Raw genomic sequence first — 17,521 nt, 5'->3', positions numbered from 1 at the left:
GGACTCCAGGGTGTGTCCGCCCCATCTCGCCCCATCCTGATCAGCCGGACCCCAGCAGCAAGCTAACCTACTGGTCGGAGCATTTGCCCCCTGGTGGTCAGTGCGCATTATAGTGACTTGTCGAACAGTTGAACGAACGGTGGGACACTTAGCATATTAGGCTTTTATATATATAGATTGGCTGGATCTCCAATCTGTCCTGGAGCTCATGGTTGTGTATTTCAGAGCCTATAGTGCTAACTAGCTGCACCTGTCAGATGCAAAGGGATCATGAAAGCTCATTGGGGAGTGACCTCAGAAGCCATTTGCCATGTTACACTGTCTACTAGTATTCTATTTGACATGCCCCTTGTCCTCCATGCTGGAGCGGCACCCTCTGTGCACCATGCCTCAGGCAGGCCATGAAAGCAGTCCACACGTCCTAACTGCCTTGGAGAAGGTGCCTCAGAGGCCCCAGTGCTCACCTGTCCACACATCAGGTCCTTGTCCAACTGGTTCCTACCTCTCCCACTGGTTCCCAAGCCACCTTTACCATCATTGGCCTCTCCTGGGCTTCCCTCCCTCAGTAATCCTCGGCTCAGAGAATGGCACCATCATCCACACCAATGACCAACCCAGAAACCTGGGAGTCACCTGGACAATGTCTTTTCCTTTACACCCACCACTAGCTCCATTGAAAAGTCACCACCTAGTCATCCTTCTTCAAGTCTGAGCTCCATCACCACCACTACTCTGACTTGGTTCATCCTCATTTCTCATCCTGACAACCATAACTGTCAGCTGGCCTCTCTGAGCCACTCTTGTCCCTCTTTTTTGACTCCTCAATGTTTTTGGAATAAAAACAAAGACTGTGGTCTCTGGCTCTCTCTCCCAACCTCATCCTTGCCTCTCTTCTTGTGTTTTCTCCCCATTGCTGTCCTATTGGCCTCCTTTCAGTTTCTCTGACTTCATCCCTGGACTGAGTCTGACCCTCCTCTTATAGGAAGGAGTGAGACGTAAAAGGAAAGAGAACCAATAAAGCGTGCATTGTCGAGCTGGCTCACATTGTGAAATGGGCTCAATCCTAAAGGCAATGAGTAAGGAACAGTGTGGCACCAACCTCAGAAGGGTCCATCTGAAGGACAGGAGGCAGGGCATGGATACCTAGACTCCCCTCCCCCACTGACTGAAGGTTGCCCCTACAGTGTTAAATCCTTTGCACTTCTGACCTGCCCACTCAGACTGAAGAAGATCCATGGGGCTTTGGAGAAAGCACCTAGGCAAAGCAGAAAAAGGCGGGACCTTGCAACTATCCATGGAACTGTCCAGCTCAGCTACAGCTGAAAGCAGAGGGGAGTTGGTGACATGGACCCAATAAGAATTGGCTGCTGCTAGTAACAGCCTATCAACAGTGTCCATGGCTCCGTCTGCACAGAGCTGTCTCTACCATTAGGATTTCAGCTGCACGTGGGCCTGTTTTGATCATTTCTAGATCTTCAGTGCTCAGCAGTGTCTGGCACATGGTTGTTCATTCAAATTCAAATTAGATATTTACTGACTTAATTAGTTAATGAATTGATAAACAAATGAACGAGGGAACAGACAGACCTGACTCATCTCCTAGGATCTGGTCTCACCTCTCCTGCTTGGTGTGCTTCTGTCTACCCACTCTGTGCCCAATATTTATAAGATCTCAGTTGAGGGAGCTCATGTGGATTCCCCCACCCCTTCCTGAGGGGGGTCTGGATCTTCTTTGTTTTGATTTCAGACCCTCCAAGGAGCCATCTCCTCCAACTTGAGGGTACGGCTGACCTTATCTTGCTGGTCCTTCAGCAGTTGAGACACCCTAGCCCTGTCTGCTTGGTTTGGTGTTTGTGAAAGCTGCTCAAATCTCAGGATCCATTGTTAAGGTAACATTGTTTCAAGGATTTGGGAACAACCTTGGAGATAACTGCACATTTCCTGATGTGTCACATGCTTGCCAACACCTGGCATGTGACAGAGCTCCTGTGGTGTGGGAGGAGCCCAGCACACAGGCTCCAGCATACAGCAGAGCTCCAAGAGCGCCCCATCCCACAGCTATGGGGCAGGCAGCCGCTCCTGTCCCAGCAGCATGGCCATGCCAAGGAGCAAGTTGAATAACTGCCAATTGTACTTTACACATTTTAGCTGATTGGATCTTCAAAGCAATCTGTGACCTGGTAATGTATTCCCATTTTACCAACAAGCAGCCTGAAGTTCAGAGAAAGTAAGGAACTGGCCCAGGGGTGCCCCATGAGTCAACTGCATCAGATTTGATCTGCTCCCAGGAGGTGTCCCAAAGTACCAACTGGCAAGTCTGCTGTGGCGGGAAGAGCCATAGTCAGGGCCACACAAGGAGGTCACAGGCTGGTAGAGATGGAAAACGCAAGTCCCTGCCAGAGGAGTGGCCAGGACAGAGTGGGAGCCCGAGGAGGAGCCCATGCTGCAGGATGGGAATGGTCCTGGATGTGCCTACCAAATGTCCCCCCCACACCTGTCAGGACAAAGACCAAAGACCAAGTGAAGGCCTTCTTTACCTGGCCCCTGTGGCTTCGTTGACTCTCTCCCCCTCTCTGCTGCAGCCCACGGTGGTCCCATGAACACACTGTACACCTTCTCTGCCTTGGCTCTTGCATAGGCTGCTTCCTCCTGGGTCACATGCTTCCCTTCGTCACTAAGCACATTCCCCCTCATCCCACTGGTCCCAGATCAGACAACACTGCCTCCAAGAAGCTCTCCCTGCCCTGAGCCTCCAGGCTAAGGATGGATGCCTGTGCACCTGAACTCTCAGGAACCTCTGGCCAAGTCCACAGGCTCATCAGCATTTTTTTTCTTTTTCTGAATGTTCTTCCTAAAGACCTGCACCATCTAAATTGGTAGCCACTAGCCACAACTTGAAAATATCAATTCCTCGGTCATATTTTAAGTGCTCAACAGCCACATGTAGTTAGTGGTGACTATTTGGACAACACAGAGATAGGACATTTTCATCACGGCAGGAGGTTCCATTGGACAGCAACTACAGACTAGGGGGCAGCTGACACGGGGCCTGTGACGTGCACCTGCACAGTCCCAGCACCTGGCTCCTGCCAGGTGTGCAAAACAAATATGCTGATTTACTCACTTATGTCTTTTTGTTTGTTTTATTTTTAGTATCTACTAAATGCCAGACACTGTCCCCAGGAAAGGGGATCTATTAGTGTCAAGCCTACCCATTTCTTGAAGCTCAGAGTCTAGTAAGGAACACACATGAAATAAACCCAGAGAAAACATGCAACACATGAAATAAACCCAATAAAAAGCTCAGGAAGGAATGATGAAGAAAGCACACAGGGCACTTGAGCAAAGCCTGGTAAGAGGGCAAAGCGAAAGGAAATAAAACCAGAAACGGGTTAGGGCCAGATTCTGATGGGCCTTGAATTCCATGCTAAGAAGCTTGAACTCAAATGCGGTAGAAAGCCAGTGACCCATTTAAGAATTTTAAGCAGAAAAGTTAACTTGATCCAATTGGTGCATCTGAAGGACCATTCCAGAAGCTTGTGGGGGGTGGATAAAGATGATAAATGTTTGCCAGGGAAACCAGCAAGGCGCCCTGGCAGGCTAGGATAGTGCGGGGGAAGGGGAGGGACAGAAGAGAGAAGAAAGAGCTAATTCTCAAGCTGAGTCTGAGGTAGAGTGGATGGGCACCCTGACTGACTGGGTGAGAAGGAGGGGGGGGGGAGAAAGGGGTGCCTCTAAGGAAGCCAGCTGGGGACCCAGGGGAGGGTCTGCTACAGAATCCGGGGCTCTTCCCGGCCCTACTGCAGGGACTGCATTAGGGGTGATTAATTCATGGCCAAGTTACTTTCTGAGGAAGGTTACGACAGATACATCAGCATGACAGGTGGGGCGTGGAGGAAGAAGGCCCGGCGTGTTCAAGTCAGAGCTGAATATTAGATTCTAGTCACTGTTTGATTGATCTTTTAAGCAATTCTGGGATTCTGTCACTTAAAAACCAATAAATCTTTGAAGGCCTGGGGAAAGCAATGCAAAAGCAATAAATCTCTATTGTGGAGTATTAGAAATATAGGCCAAGCTGCCGACGTGGTTTGGCTGGAGAGAGGAGGGTGCGGGAGCCCCACCGGGCAGTTTTCCCTCCCCACCTCCCCTCCTCGCCTCCGGGCTGCTCAGTTCCACCAGACAGAGTCAGACCCAAGGGGCCCCCAAAGGGCAGCAAGGGGCTGAGCAGGGGCTGGAGTGTGCTGAGCAGGGGCAGAGCCCTGCTGGTGAGGCCTGGGGGCTGGGGCTCAGCTGTGATGCTGTTTGAGGACAGGCAGACCCCACTCAGAGAGAGACATGCTGAGGTTCAAGTTAAGGCTCATTCACACAACCCAGAGCGGAGGGCCCTGAGGTATCCTTTTGGCTCCCCCTCACTTCCGAGCTGACGGCAGTTCACTCGCCAGCACCCCCACTGAATGGTTACTCAGTCATCACTCGACGTCCCAGGCATGGGAAACACAGAACCTTCTAGGGGCACAATGAATGCCAAGGCAGGAAGTGGGGTCCATGTCTTGGCTGTACAGGTAACAAGCTTGGTGACCTTGGGCCAATCATTTAACACCTTAGAATACAGCTTCATCTTCAGAAATGGAGATGGTGTTTCCACCCAGCTGACCTACTGGGTAAATGGCAATCGGATGATTCAATGAAATTAAAGGAACTATCAACTATGAAATAGGATCCCAGGCATCCTTGACCCCATGTACCGAGTAAGCTCTGCATGTGCTGCAGTCATAGCCTTTGTCATTTTCTCAATTCTCCTCTTCCCCAACCTGCGGAACGCTACAGGGACCCCCCTGTGCTCATCTCTCTAGCCAGTCCTCTCCTCTCAACCAACACAGTCACTGTCCTTCCTGGCCTTGTCTTGCTGGTCCAGTTTCATTATCTTGTTTGTTTCCCTGCTTAAGGCCCCCCGCGCCCTGCCCCATTCCCAGGAACACGTACTGGATGCTAAGCCTCAGGACAGGTGTGCGCCTGTCCCGTTTCCTGCTATAACCCACATACCTCCCGCTCCTGGGACACAGCAAATGCCCAATTTGTTGAATGACCTATTGGTCAACTGCCTCCCAAATGGGCATCCTAGTGCCCTGACCTCAAGGTGAAAAAGAGCTAAGGTGACGGAAATCGATTGTGATGGAGCCACTGCTGCCGTTGCAAGCTGTCCTGAAAGACTTGCTGGGTGGCACTGGTTAGTCTCTTGCCCTTTTTGGCAAAGGCCCAAGCCACAGTCTGAAAATAAATCCGAAAAGGAGTGTACCCATCCTCAGTGATGCAGAGCCTTGGGAAGAAATGCAGCCAGACCTCTCCACACACGAAGCATTGCCCCTCTGAGCAGTGACATTTATTTTCATTTTTCCCATGGTAATGTCACCAAAATATGTCATGCACAGCTTCCTCCTAGGGAGGTGCTAGGGCCTAGTGGAAAGAGGGTTGGCTTAGGGTCAGTTCCCATAACTGCAAACCGGGGAGACTGCTATTGCCATGTTGTGAGGATACAGTTTATCTATGGGGACAGGCACGCAGCAAGCCCTTGCTCATTAGATGAAAGCTAGCAGGTTCTTTGCACTTGAAGACATGGAGCCTGATGCTACATTTTTGGGGGGTGAGCCAGGAGCAATGGATGAACAACCGTGGCCGTGAGGAGCTGCAGCATGCAGACCTCCTAATTTCTTGAGTCCCCGTGTCAGTTTTATAGAGTTCTCCTGTTTTTATTTGCTCCCTGCCAACTGTCATTTTTCACTGCTCCTGGGCACTTCCATTCCCACCTCTCAATTTACTGTGGTCTTAGGATGCAGGAGATTACCGAATAGATGGGCAAGCTAAGAGCATGCAGGCTCAGAGGAAAGTGCACGGGGCTTCTCTCTGTGGGAACTGGAAGAGCTTTTCCAGGAACGTCTGTTTGGGCTGCTCAGAGGCCCCTTTGCTGGTCTCTGGTGTCAGGCAGGCCTGGATCCTAGTCCCAGCTTCATCACTTGTGGGCTCTGTGACTGAACTTCAGCTTCCTCCTTTCTAACAGAAAGATCCTACCCTTAGTTTAGTCAAGGTTAAATTCTGGGAACACAGTAGTTGCTCAATAAAACATGGTGCTAATTACTTTGACGAGTTTTTAGAGTTTCATGTGAAAGGGCAGAGCAGGACAGCACAAAATGTACTGTACCCTCCATCCTGTGTTACTATGTATATGACTCCTTTTTCTTAGAAAACCACGAGAATGTAACAGTTGCATAAACCTGCCAATAGGAATGTAGAGAAGTAGACTCAGTCCAAATTAGGCAAGCTGCACAGTACCCCCTGTGTAACCAGACCCCTGACTCTGCCCCCTGACCAATCAACGGGGCCACGAACGTCCTCCCCCCCCACCCCACCCCCCGCCACCTCGCCGCTGCTCCAGTGTGTGTGCGTGTGGGACTGAGCTCAAGCTAGCTTGAATACAGACTCTTTGCTTTTGCATCGGACTCGTTTGGTTCCCTGGTGGTTTTTCTTGGGGACCCCGAATTCTGGGCATAACACATGGACATATAATCTGATTTATCCTGAGGATGGGACTCTAGTCCTCTGTACAAAATTTAACTTTATGCTGCTGGACCCATATTGCTTATTTCTCAGTACAATTTAAAAAAAAAGTTTTTTCGGAAACTTTGTGCTGTAAAGAAGTTAGGGATCTTAAGGAAAAAAGCAAAGGCTTTCCATCCCCACCATAGAATCAGGGTCTCAAAAAGCTTTGGGAATTTGAATAGGAAGGAAGCAGGCAACACTGTGACCTTGTGGCAGGATAGATTTCTCGAAATCCATTTTGAACAGACCTTCCTAAGTTCCAAAGAGAAGCAGAAAAGCCAGCGAAGAAACTAACTCTGACAGCCTGCCTTGCTGTGGCTTACTTCTATATTTTATTTAGCCTCTATGGAATCGTTACCCTCCGTACTTTCCAGATAAGCAAAACTCAGGCTCAGAGAGATTAAGTATCTTGTCTAAGGTTGCACAGCAGTGTTCTGAACCCAGGTTCCCTGTCATTAAGCTCCCATCCTTTCCATTGCCCTATAGAGAAGGCTGTGGGGAGTGGACTGAATCCACACCCACCAGGAAGCCACGGTGGAAGCCAGGTGGCCAGGTCCCTCTGTAGGCAGTTTTGTAGGCTTGCAGCGTGAAAGGGGATACCTGGGTCTACTATGTAAAAGTCCTGGGTGTGGGGTCAGCTGCTAATGGATTGTGCAACATTGGATACACCAGTGATGGGCAACCTTTTGAGCTTGGTGTGTCAAACTTCGCCAAAAAACTGAGCATAACTCAGGTAGTGTGTCACTTTGAGGAAAAAACTAACTCCAAGACTCTAGTCGCAAATGTTTCATCCTTAGGAGCAGCAAATGTTTCATCCTCGGCATGTGGCCGCGTGTCATCAGAAATGGCTACGCGTGTCAGTGTTGACACGCGTGTCATAGGTTCGCCATCACTGTTTCTCTTTTCTGGGCCCTATTTTGCCATCTGGAAAGCTTTCAAAGATTTTGAAACATGGCCAGTGCTGCTTCGTGAAAGAGGCACAAGCTGTGACAGGGAGGCAGGCAAAGGTGGCCGAAGTGCAACACGTGATTTAGCACCTGGAGGACCTGTGTTCAGTCTCAGCTTCCCTACTTATTGTCTGTGTGCTCATGGGAATTTCTGAGCCTGAGGATGAGAATAATAATATCTGAAAAGGAGGATAATAATATCTCAGTGTATAGACAGAATTGCATGACAATGTTGCATGAAAGTAACAGGAATAAAAGCAAGTAACTCAGTAACTATTTATTTGGTGTAAGGGCCACCACCTGCCTGGGCTCACCACAGCCAGACAGTCCCGCAACACCCTACGCACAGGAGACAAGGCGAGAGTTCTCAGCTCAGGTGTCCCACAAACCCTACACACGCCTGCTGCAAGGTCTGAAGATTCACCTGACTTCGAACAGAACATTGTTCAAAGCCCACGGAATCGAGGGGGACTTCCTAATTGCAGGCAACTGATTGGATCTGCTGCACTGCCTATAATTTCTGGGTAGAGTTGGATCCAGGTGGGAAAACAGATAACTAGACCATCCCAATAGCCTCCTTCCTGGCTGGTCTCCTCGTCTCCAGTTTCATAAAAGTCACACTGCATATGGCTCCCCAGGGCTCCTCAGAGAAACCTGAGCATCTCAAACATGGCCCCACCGCCACCCCCCACTGCTGCCTTCATCTTTATGCCGAAGCAGACAGAACCACTCCTGGTTGCTCCCAGGCCAGCAGGCTGCTTCTGTCCCCCATGCCTTTGCTCACGCTGAATCCTCTTACTGCTTTGGCAAAATCTCATACAGCATTTAAGATCTAGCTCAGTGTCACCTCCTCTGGGAACTCTCCCCTCCGAGCCCTCATCATGACCCAGGCACGTCTCCGTATGCATGCTCTGTGTTGTAATTATGTTTTCATGTGTCTGTCTCCCCAGCAAGAGTCTGGCTTTCTTTCAACCATGAGTCATTCATGGGTAGTCCACTGCTGTCTACTAAGCAGATAGAGAGTCCCTGGCACAGAGGGAGTGCCCCATACATACTTGTTGAATGGCTAAGAAAATGAATCGTTTTTATCCTCTGTGGCCCTCCCCATTCCGGGCATCTAAGGTATTCAGTGCATGCTTGTTGAACTGGACTGAGCCCGATTGAAAGCTGTTTCACCCAACACTCTGCTTGATTTCAAGGGAATGCCGTCCTTTGATCACTGAGCAAAGGCTAGCAGGCAAGCTCGGAGCTGCTGCCTCTGTGCAAAGTGTAGCTGGTTTAAAAGAGATGCCCACCTTGTAGCCACGCGCCAGGACCTTGCACTGGGACAGCTCAGCCACGGAGAGGCTTTCGTCGCCTGGGTCATAAGCATGCTCCTGACCCCCAGCAGCCTCTTGCAGAAATCAGCAGTAGGGCTCGGACTTCAAGCCCCGATGGGGGACCCTAGCACGCTAAGGCCCTATGCTGGCCCAGCCCAGAGGTCTGGCCCCATTCATGTCTCTGAGTAGGCAGGTTTCAGAGTTCAGCAAGTCTGCCCGTTTGTCTATTAATGCCAGTCAGACATGGGAAGATAATCTGGGCAGGAGACTCTGTCTCCAGGCTCCCAACCCACTAAATACATTGACTGTCCATGTGTTCCAGAAGGTTCTCTCCCAGCCTCCTCAGGTCTGCCTCGGCATGCTCCCTCAGAATCAGTTCCAACACCCATTGTGCAGACAGAGGCTCCTGGCTCAGGGCCCCGCTGAACTGGGTGTGGGCTGCTGAGCCTCCTCCTCCAGGAAGCCTGGCTCCTGGCCAGTCCTGGCCCGGGCAATGATGGTGACACGCCTCAGTGGGAGGCGTGCCTGGTGCAGAGAAGGGAAGCTGTGAACTCGAGGCGAAGGCACCTCCTACCTGACAGGGGCTCCCCGGGACTGAGCAGGCTTCAGCATCACCGTGATGGTCGTGTCCGTTTCGTTGAGTGGGGTGTCTGTGTCATACTCGGGCATCGATGGAGCTGGGCAGAGAACAGAGAGAGAGTGGAGCTCAGCACAGGTCCCAAGCCCCCCTCACGGGGGTGAAATCCTAGACCACCCTGGCTGTGTAGCATTCATTCATTCATTCATTCCCCTTAAGGCACCCCAAGACACTCAGGATGACTGGAAGGAGGGCGTTTGGGGAAGCTTAGATGAGAGTCACATGGCATCCCAGGATTTCAGCAAAGAAGGTCCTGACCTCCAACCAGGCTGAGGGTTCCTTCAAGGAGCTGCAGAGCCAGGGTGGCAGAGATGTGGCCAGGAATCAAAAAGTTCCACACGAATAAACAGATAAATGCAGGAAATATAAGTCCTCAAAAAGATCTGAGCGCAGTCAACCTTGTTAAGCACATTAAAAATGTAAATTTCAATAGTGATGAGTGATTTTTTTTTTTTCTCATGAGACCCTCCTTCTCTCATCCCCAACCCCTCAGGAGTGAAACTAACTCTGATCCCTGGGGAAGGCAGCCATTTGTATTAAGAGCTATTAAAATCCACATCCCTTTTAATTCAGTATTTCAATTTCTGGAATCTAATCCCAAAGTTATAATCCAAACCGATGAATTAAACTTTATTCTGTAGCATGTTTATTGAAGCGTTATTTTATAAAATCATGGAAGCCCCAAATATATCCAACCACAGGGGAATGTTTAATTAAATTACGTCCATCCGCTTGACAGAACATTATAATGAAAGCAATGTAGCAACATGGAAAATGCTTATGGTATAAACAGAAGTGAGAACATTAAGCGACCACAAACACCATGGGTCTGTTATGCAAAATAGGTATGCAAGCCGACCAGAATTGCATAGACATTCTGAAACAACATAAACTGTAGAAAAGGCTCTCAGGTAATTCTGCCTGATGCTGTGCTGACTGATGGTGGAGGGGCCCTCCTGGAGACGGCTGGTGAAATCATGGACCATGGTGGCTTTGTAACATTCATTCATTCATCAGACATTTCACAAAGACCGCTGCTGGGCCCTGCCGTGCTAAAAGGAACATTCCTAAAAATAAATCACGTTTTTACAAGCCAATGTGCATGAAAAAAATAAAGTACTACTTAATGCAACTGTGTAGTCTAATTTTTGGTGAATCGCGCAGTGTGCCCTCTGGTCTAATTAGTGTAACTTTTTACGTGTTAGGAAGCGTGTGGGTTGGGTTTTCTTTGTGAGACTACAGAGGTAACATAGGAGGGACAGCATCGTCTTGATCTCCAGTACCACACGCCGACAGCTGGCTCTGGCCTTTTTTCACTCCCAGGAAAATGAGGCATGGGGGAAAACGAAGCAGCAACCCCTTTCTGAGAGAGATACCTGAAATTTTGGTGGCGATCCTAGTGGTGACGGGGGGCCCGAAGCCCTTCGCTGTGCTGGCCTTGATGGTGAAGGAGTAGGTGGTCCCTGGGTACAGACCCACAAAGAGGTGGTGGGTTTCATTCCGCAGCTTGAACACCTTCCCCCTCTGGCTGGAGAGGTCGGCACTCGGGTCCAGGGAGCCAACAGCCTTGTAGTTGATCTGCACAAAAGGCGAGCAAGCAAACCCATTAACACCAGGCTCAGAAGCTGGACGGCGCTCAGGTGGAGGGACCTCAGGGGAGGAAAGGAGGAGGCATGTGGGTTTGGTCAGTGAGTTTCGATGCTGCTGTCCACCTTACAGGTTACCCAGCCTCGAAACCAGCCACCACAGGTGCTCTGCACCACCGCTGCTCCACAGAAACACAACCACGCCACAGACATGCTGTTTAGTTTCCTAGTGGTCACATTGAAATACAAATAAAGTAAAAAAATATTAAATATTATATTTTGTCAAACCTAATATATGCAAAATATTTCAACCTGTAATTTACAGAAAGTTATTGAGATATTTTATACTCACATTTTATAATATGAATAAATATAATCTATATGTATTCACATGAAGTCTAGACATCTCATAAGTAGTTTGCCCATGGCACCTCTCCATTTGTACTGACACATTTCACAAGTGTAATAGTCCTGCGTGGCTAGCGGCCACCACATTGGACAGCGTGTCTGTGAGAGAGGCATCCCAAGAAGAATTATTTGGAAAGATAGTTAAAAATGCAGTCCTCGGCCCCTACTGCAGGTGGCGTCATCTGCATTTTCTCATGCATTACATTGCTTGTCTTCCCCCAACCTTGGGGCATTGGGATACTTAATTCTCATTTTAGCGATGCAGAAACTGAGGCTCAGTTCAAAACAACTTGCATTAAATCAGCATTTTTCAACATATCTATGGGGAAGCCCAATTCTGAGTTTCTTAATCCATTGCACACCCATAATAATCCAAAGACCACATCACATGTGACTCTTCATGTGAGTCTGGCGATAGCCAGACTGGTCTACCCTCTGTGCAAGAAGACATGTCCCTTGACCGTGCACTTGGGTGTCACAGCAATGCCAAGGCACTATAGAAGTTTCTAGGTGCTCACGCTCAAGTTCTGCACTTAACCTGCTGTGAAAGTAACAAAACGGTTGCCATCCTGGCACTGGCCCCATGGACCACACTTGGAGTACTTATGTTTCTAAATTAAACATTTGTGAATGTGGCAAGTACAGGCTTTTTTGTCTATTTATTTTATTTAGTTTGTTCTATTAAAATATATTATAAGAGTATAAAACACACAGAAAACTCTACAGCTCAATGAATTTTTACTAACTGGGCACAGTCGTATAATCAGCACCCAATTGAGAGAGAGGACATTACCAGACCCCAAATTTCCCCCTCGCGCCACTTCGATCCTTACCCACCACCCGTGGCAAGGTACCGTGTACCCTTGCCTCTAACGGCATACGGTTGTTTTGCCTGCTGTTGAACTTTATATAAATGGAGTCACACAGGGTGTTCTTCAGTGTCTGGCCTCTTTCGCTCAACATTACGCTGTGAGATTCATGCAGCTACATGAGACGCCCATGCAGCTGCAGACTGTGCGCTCTTGTGGTTATTCAGTATTCAGTCATGGGCCCAGGACCACATCCAGGTCCCTTAGTCTCGAAAACCTGTGCTCTTTCTTCTATACTAGAGGCCCGGTGCACGGATTCGTGCACCGGTGGGGTCCCTCGGTCTGCCCTGCGGGGATCGGGCTAAAACCAGCTCTCTGACATCCCCCAAGGGGTCCCAGATTGCGAGAGGGTGCAGGCCAGGTTGTGGGACCCCACTGGTTCACGATTGGGGCCAGGGAGGGACCGCGGGAGGGCTCCAGTATGTGTCTGGCCTGTCTTGCCCAGTCCCGATCGGCCGGACCCCAGCAGCAAGCTAACCTACTGGTCGAGGCATCTGCCCCCTGTTGGTCAGTGCACATCATAGCGACTGGTCGAACAGTGAAACGAATGGTCCGACACTTAGCATATTAGGCTTTTATTACATAGGACCCCCCTGCCCCATCGGGAGACACACTGCATCAATGGAAGGGCACCTTCATTCATTCACTTAGTGTTCCTTCACTAATGTTTCCCATACAGCCCTGGATTCTAGGACCTGCACGGGGTGCTGCTGGGTCCCCAAATGAATGCAAGTTAGACCCCGTCCTCAGGGTCTTCTCTTCTAGAGCGAGGTAAGTCAACTCCACAGCACCTATGTCACTTTGTTCTCCACCATGAATGTCCTGTGCTTGACAGGAAGGCCACACCCAGGCAGAAAAGGGAACGCACCCATTCACTTCAAAACTAAGCAGTTCTTTCTTTCTGGCCAGGGTACCCAACGTTTTCGGAGAAAGAGGTAACTTTTCTTTCTTGTATGAAGCGCTGTAGCAATTGAGGCCACGTGTCTAGGAGACAGGCCAGATTCTGCTTGGAGCAGAGTGAGCCCAGGAGGAGAAATGCCCAGAGTTGAAGTATTTGGGCATTTTGCAAGCAGAGCCTGGGCAGATCCAGTCCTTGTCAGGCAAGCGACACATGTCTGCCTCTTTGCTTGAGGGCTTTGTGCTTAGGCGCTGGCAGGAAGTGCCTGGCAGTGAACACCCACTGGAAGGACAGGAGGTGGGTCACGCCTTTCCCAGGCCCCTCTAGCCTCTGCAGCCCCCTAGGGGGCTTCCCCAAGGGAGTCTTCTCCTCTGGCTCCACAGGGAGCTGGCTGGGAAGCATACCCACCATTGGCTACCTTCCTTTCTCTTCCCCGCCCCCTAGTGTCTCCTAAACTTCTCAATAATCGCTGGAATGCAAACCTTTGTCTCAGGGGTCTGCATCTGAGAAACACCTAACTAAGACAACACAGGGGGTATCACAGGGCAGAACTGAACTAATGCCCGAGGATGATAGGGATTCAGAGCAGGGGAAAGAGTGTTCTAGATTGAGGGAGCTGCCTGAGCAAAGGCCCGGATGGGAAAAGGCTCCTGAGAACTGAGGAAAGCCCAGTGTGACTGCAGAGTGGTGAGCAAATGGGGGAGGTGAGGGTTCAGTGCGCGGGTGGACTCCAGGTGTCCCCAGTGGCAGGAGGAGGAACAGGTTCAGAGAACTCTGCCTGTGGCTGGGAACCCCAGACCACAGGAGGGGAAGGCATGCATATGCATCCTTTTGAAATCTCTCCCTAGTCCCCCTGGCTGGGCTGGTGGCAACTGCATTGATATACAGGCACTGGGAGGTAAAACTCATGCCTTATTTACTAGCCAATTCCTTTCCTGCCCTCCAAATTCAATCCAGAAGCAACTCAATTTCCACCGAGCTGTCAATATAATCTACCGTGTTCCCCTGCTCTCCTAACCTTTCCTGGTATTACAGGATCCTCACTTACTTGTAATGAAACACTATGAATAAATCAATGTATGTTAATATAGCGTGTCTTCAATTTTTTATGGAGGGCTTCACCAAGCCGAATCCCCGCTGCTTTGTCAGAAACCGTCTTTGAAAAATTTAACTTGCAAGTTTTATGAACTTGCAACTTGTGGGGGGCTCAGGCTGGGGAGGGAAAGGAGGAAGGTGAGAAAAATGGAATGGGATGGAGCTGTGGCCATAAACTACAAAATGCAATGTGAATCTTCATTTGGAAGAGGAGAAAGAAAGAGATTTGTTGGAACAGCAAACATAAAATAAAGGGTGAATTGGGGAAAGGGTGCTGAGCTGCATGTCAACACGGACTCCAGGGACTGGACTCTGGCTGCAACAAGGTGATCGAGGCCACCCAGTCTCTTTCGGTCTCCATCAGTGGGATTCCTAGCCAGGAGCCAGAGTGAGGACTTCAAAATGAGAATCCAATCACGCCATCCCTTAGAATCCATAGCTCTCCGGATTCAGACCTCATTGCCATCCCATGGTCTTCATCAGCTCATGCCATGAGTTGGCCTCTCTTGGGCTCCCTCTTGCAACCTAGGCCTTATTACAGTGTCTAAAACGAGCCATGGTCCTTTTTGCTACAGGACCTCTGCACAAGCTATTCTGTCAGCACGAAACACTGTTTTCCTTCCCATGCCTCCTTCTCACCTAGTTAATGACTCCTCATCCTTAGATCTTACTTGAAATGATACTTGTCATGAGCACCTTCCCTGACTCCCACATCCGCCATGTACCCAGAGTCACAACTCTCCTCTTTGAACTGTGAATTTTACATTTAGTCATGCAATTATTTCATTGTGAGTCCCTTTCCCAATATCCCAGGGGTTGCAAAGGTAAAGCCTTAAAGCCAAACTTGGCCCCTTATCTGGTTTTATAAATAAAAATGTATTGTCACATAGCTGTGCAATTCATGTATGTTTTATCTTTGGCTGCTGAGACACGACAATGGCAGAATTAAGTCGTTGCGACTGAGACCCCGTGGCCCACACAATCGTGAATATATTCTCTCTGGTCCTGTGTAGAAAGCAGTAGATGACTCCTGTACTGGACTTTTAAGCTCCAAGAGGGCAAAGATCTTATCTGTTTTTTGTTACACATTTCTTCCTTTTGCATGAGTAAGTGAATGATCAAACTAGCTATGTGGCTTGAACCATTTGCTTAACCTCTCTGAGACTTGGGCTCTTTAAGGGTTAAATAATAATTTTAATGCAACTTTAGCCTTTGCATCAAGGCTCCATCAATGGAGCAAAGAACAAGTAGCCCTTCTACCCTGAACTGAAGAGGCAGGGACAAGAGAGGCAGGGAGAACAGAAGGAAACTGCTTCCTTTGAAGAGCCCTGTCAGGAAGCACTAGGCTCGGTACGGCGTAAGACCCTGTAGTCCCATGTTCAGATACAGCACCTGTCTGACAAGACTCAGGTTCTGAGGGTGAGATGGTACATGGGAGTTAAGGGAAGATAGGAGATAAGGATGAGGGATGCAGCCAGGACTCAGAAGCAGCTGATCAGAAGATGCAATCATGACAAAAATACCATTTGGAGCACTTGCTATGTGCGAAGCACTGTGAGAGGGAGTTCGCATAAAAATCGCCTTGTTTAAGCCTCAAAAAATGGTATGAATTCTTTATGGTTATTCCCATTCCTCTGCTGAGGAAGCTGAGGCCAAAGGAGGTGACATGCTCAACACGTGAGCAGAGGTGAGGGCAGCTATGTGTGTGATTGTGTGGCCTGCTGGAAGAATGGAGGGAAATCCACAGCTCATGAAGTGTTCTCTGCTGTCTCAACTTCAACATAGTAGGTGCCGTGGTGTGACAAAAACTTGGATAAGTCTATTCACACACCCAGGGATGCCTTGGGAGGATCAGAGGGCTGTAAAAAGGGCTCCCTCCCATATAGATGACCCCACATTGAGGAAACACATAAAGCATCAATTGTCATATAAAATGGGTCACAACCTGCCCACCTGAGCTTGACATTCCAGAAATATCCTCTATAGCTTTTACTATATCCATGGTATCTTCATCCTAAACCCTTTGGGGGAGAGGGAAGTCAGCACCTTAAATTATCCACCCACCTGCTCCCAAATTTCTCCAAATGGCTTCCAACTCAGATTCTGGAATTCTCAACACAGTAGAGTATTAGTAAGACTACATGTAAAATAGATCAACATGGATAGTTCATTGTATAAAGGGTTGAATTCATTTAATTTTCTGTAAACTCAAAACACTGGTTAAAATATTTACTTCCTTTTTTGATCTACAGTGCAGGGATGGTCTTTGCCATCTTGGTGACCTCCAAGGCAAACGTACAAAAGGAGACCAGTTCAAGGTAATCTCTGCTTGACAGAAGTGTAGTGTTGACTCATTGATTTCCTAGCAATTTAAAAATAACATGGGAACACATTCCTTCTGAAGAACAGTGAGAATGCACAGATGGCCACAATGCACATGTCCGTGACTTCTTGCCCATGGGCCCTCATTGTTCCTAGAGAGCCTTGGACTATGATAACAGCAGGAAAAAAAGATTATGACTGACATGCAGACTGTTGTGCCTGGGGTTTCCAGTACTACTGAGCCAGTGAGAGTGCAGGGACCTGCCACTTTTGTGCCCAGGCAGCTAATGTTTTTGTTCTATTGAGATGAATTCATTCTCTCAGCCAACATATGTTCATTGAGAACCCACTCTGTACTAGACTCTGGTCTGGGCTCTGAAGAAACATTGATGAAGAAATCCCCATTCCTGACAGGACTGATGGATATTGAAAGGAACGAAGTCTTTTTGAGAACACAGATCTGGGAGCAACTGGTTCTGCCAGGCAGAGTAAGGACAGCTTCCCAAAGAAGTTGCCAGAGGGCTGGGCTGGGCCAACAGTCCTCAACCTGGACTCCAGAGCATAGAATGCCCCAGGGCCTTTCTAAAAAGCACCAATGCCTGACCCCACCCCAGACTAATTGAATCCATGCTGTGGATACACATGCCTGGGCATTAGCACATGTTGAAGCTCTCCAGGAGATTCGATTGGACAGCCATGGCTGAGAGTACTGGAACTGAGTCCTAAGGCATGAAGGGACTAAGCTAAACTACAAAAGGCAGCACATGCCAGGGAAAACTTTCCTCACCATTCAATTCAATTATAATGGCCGTAGGTAGGATTCACTGATGAATCTGGAGTTGGTGG

At 48.9% G+C, this 17,521-nt stretch overlaps 1 protein-coding gene across 6 annotated transcripts in view; it reads right to left on the bottom strand.

Moving 5' to 3' along the window:
* Positions 1-17,521, bottom strand: part of PTPRT (protein tyrosine phosphatase receptor type T) — a 932,116-nt gene that overhangs the window by 222,001 nt on the left and 692,594 nt on the right. For all 6 annotated transcript variants that reach the window (XM_079783687.1, XM_079783689.1, XM_079783688.1 and 3 more), the window contains exons 10-11: positions 10,874-11,075; positions 9,435-9,537 (exon numbers count right to left, since the gene is read on the bottom strand). In XM_079783687.1, the coding sequence (XP_079639813.1) occupies positions 9,435-9,537; positions 10,874-11,075 (305 nt within the window). The remainder of the gene's footprint in view (positions 1-9,434; positions 9,538-10,873; positions 11,076-17,521) is intronic.

This window comes from Cnephaeus nilssonii (assembly GCF_951640355.1).
Source record: "Cnephaeus nilssonii genome assembly, chromosome: 11".
Lineage (NCBI taxonomy): Eukaryota > Metazoa > Chordata > Mammalia > Chiroptera > Vespertilionidae > Cnephaeus > Cnephaeus nilssonii.
Note: the sequence above shows the minus strand (reverse complement) of the source record. Positions and strands in the feature narration are given on the sequence as shown.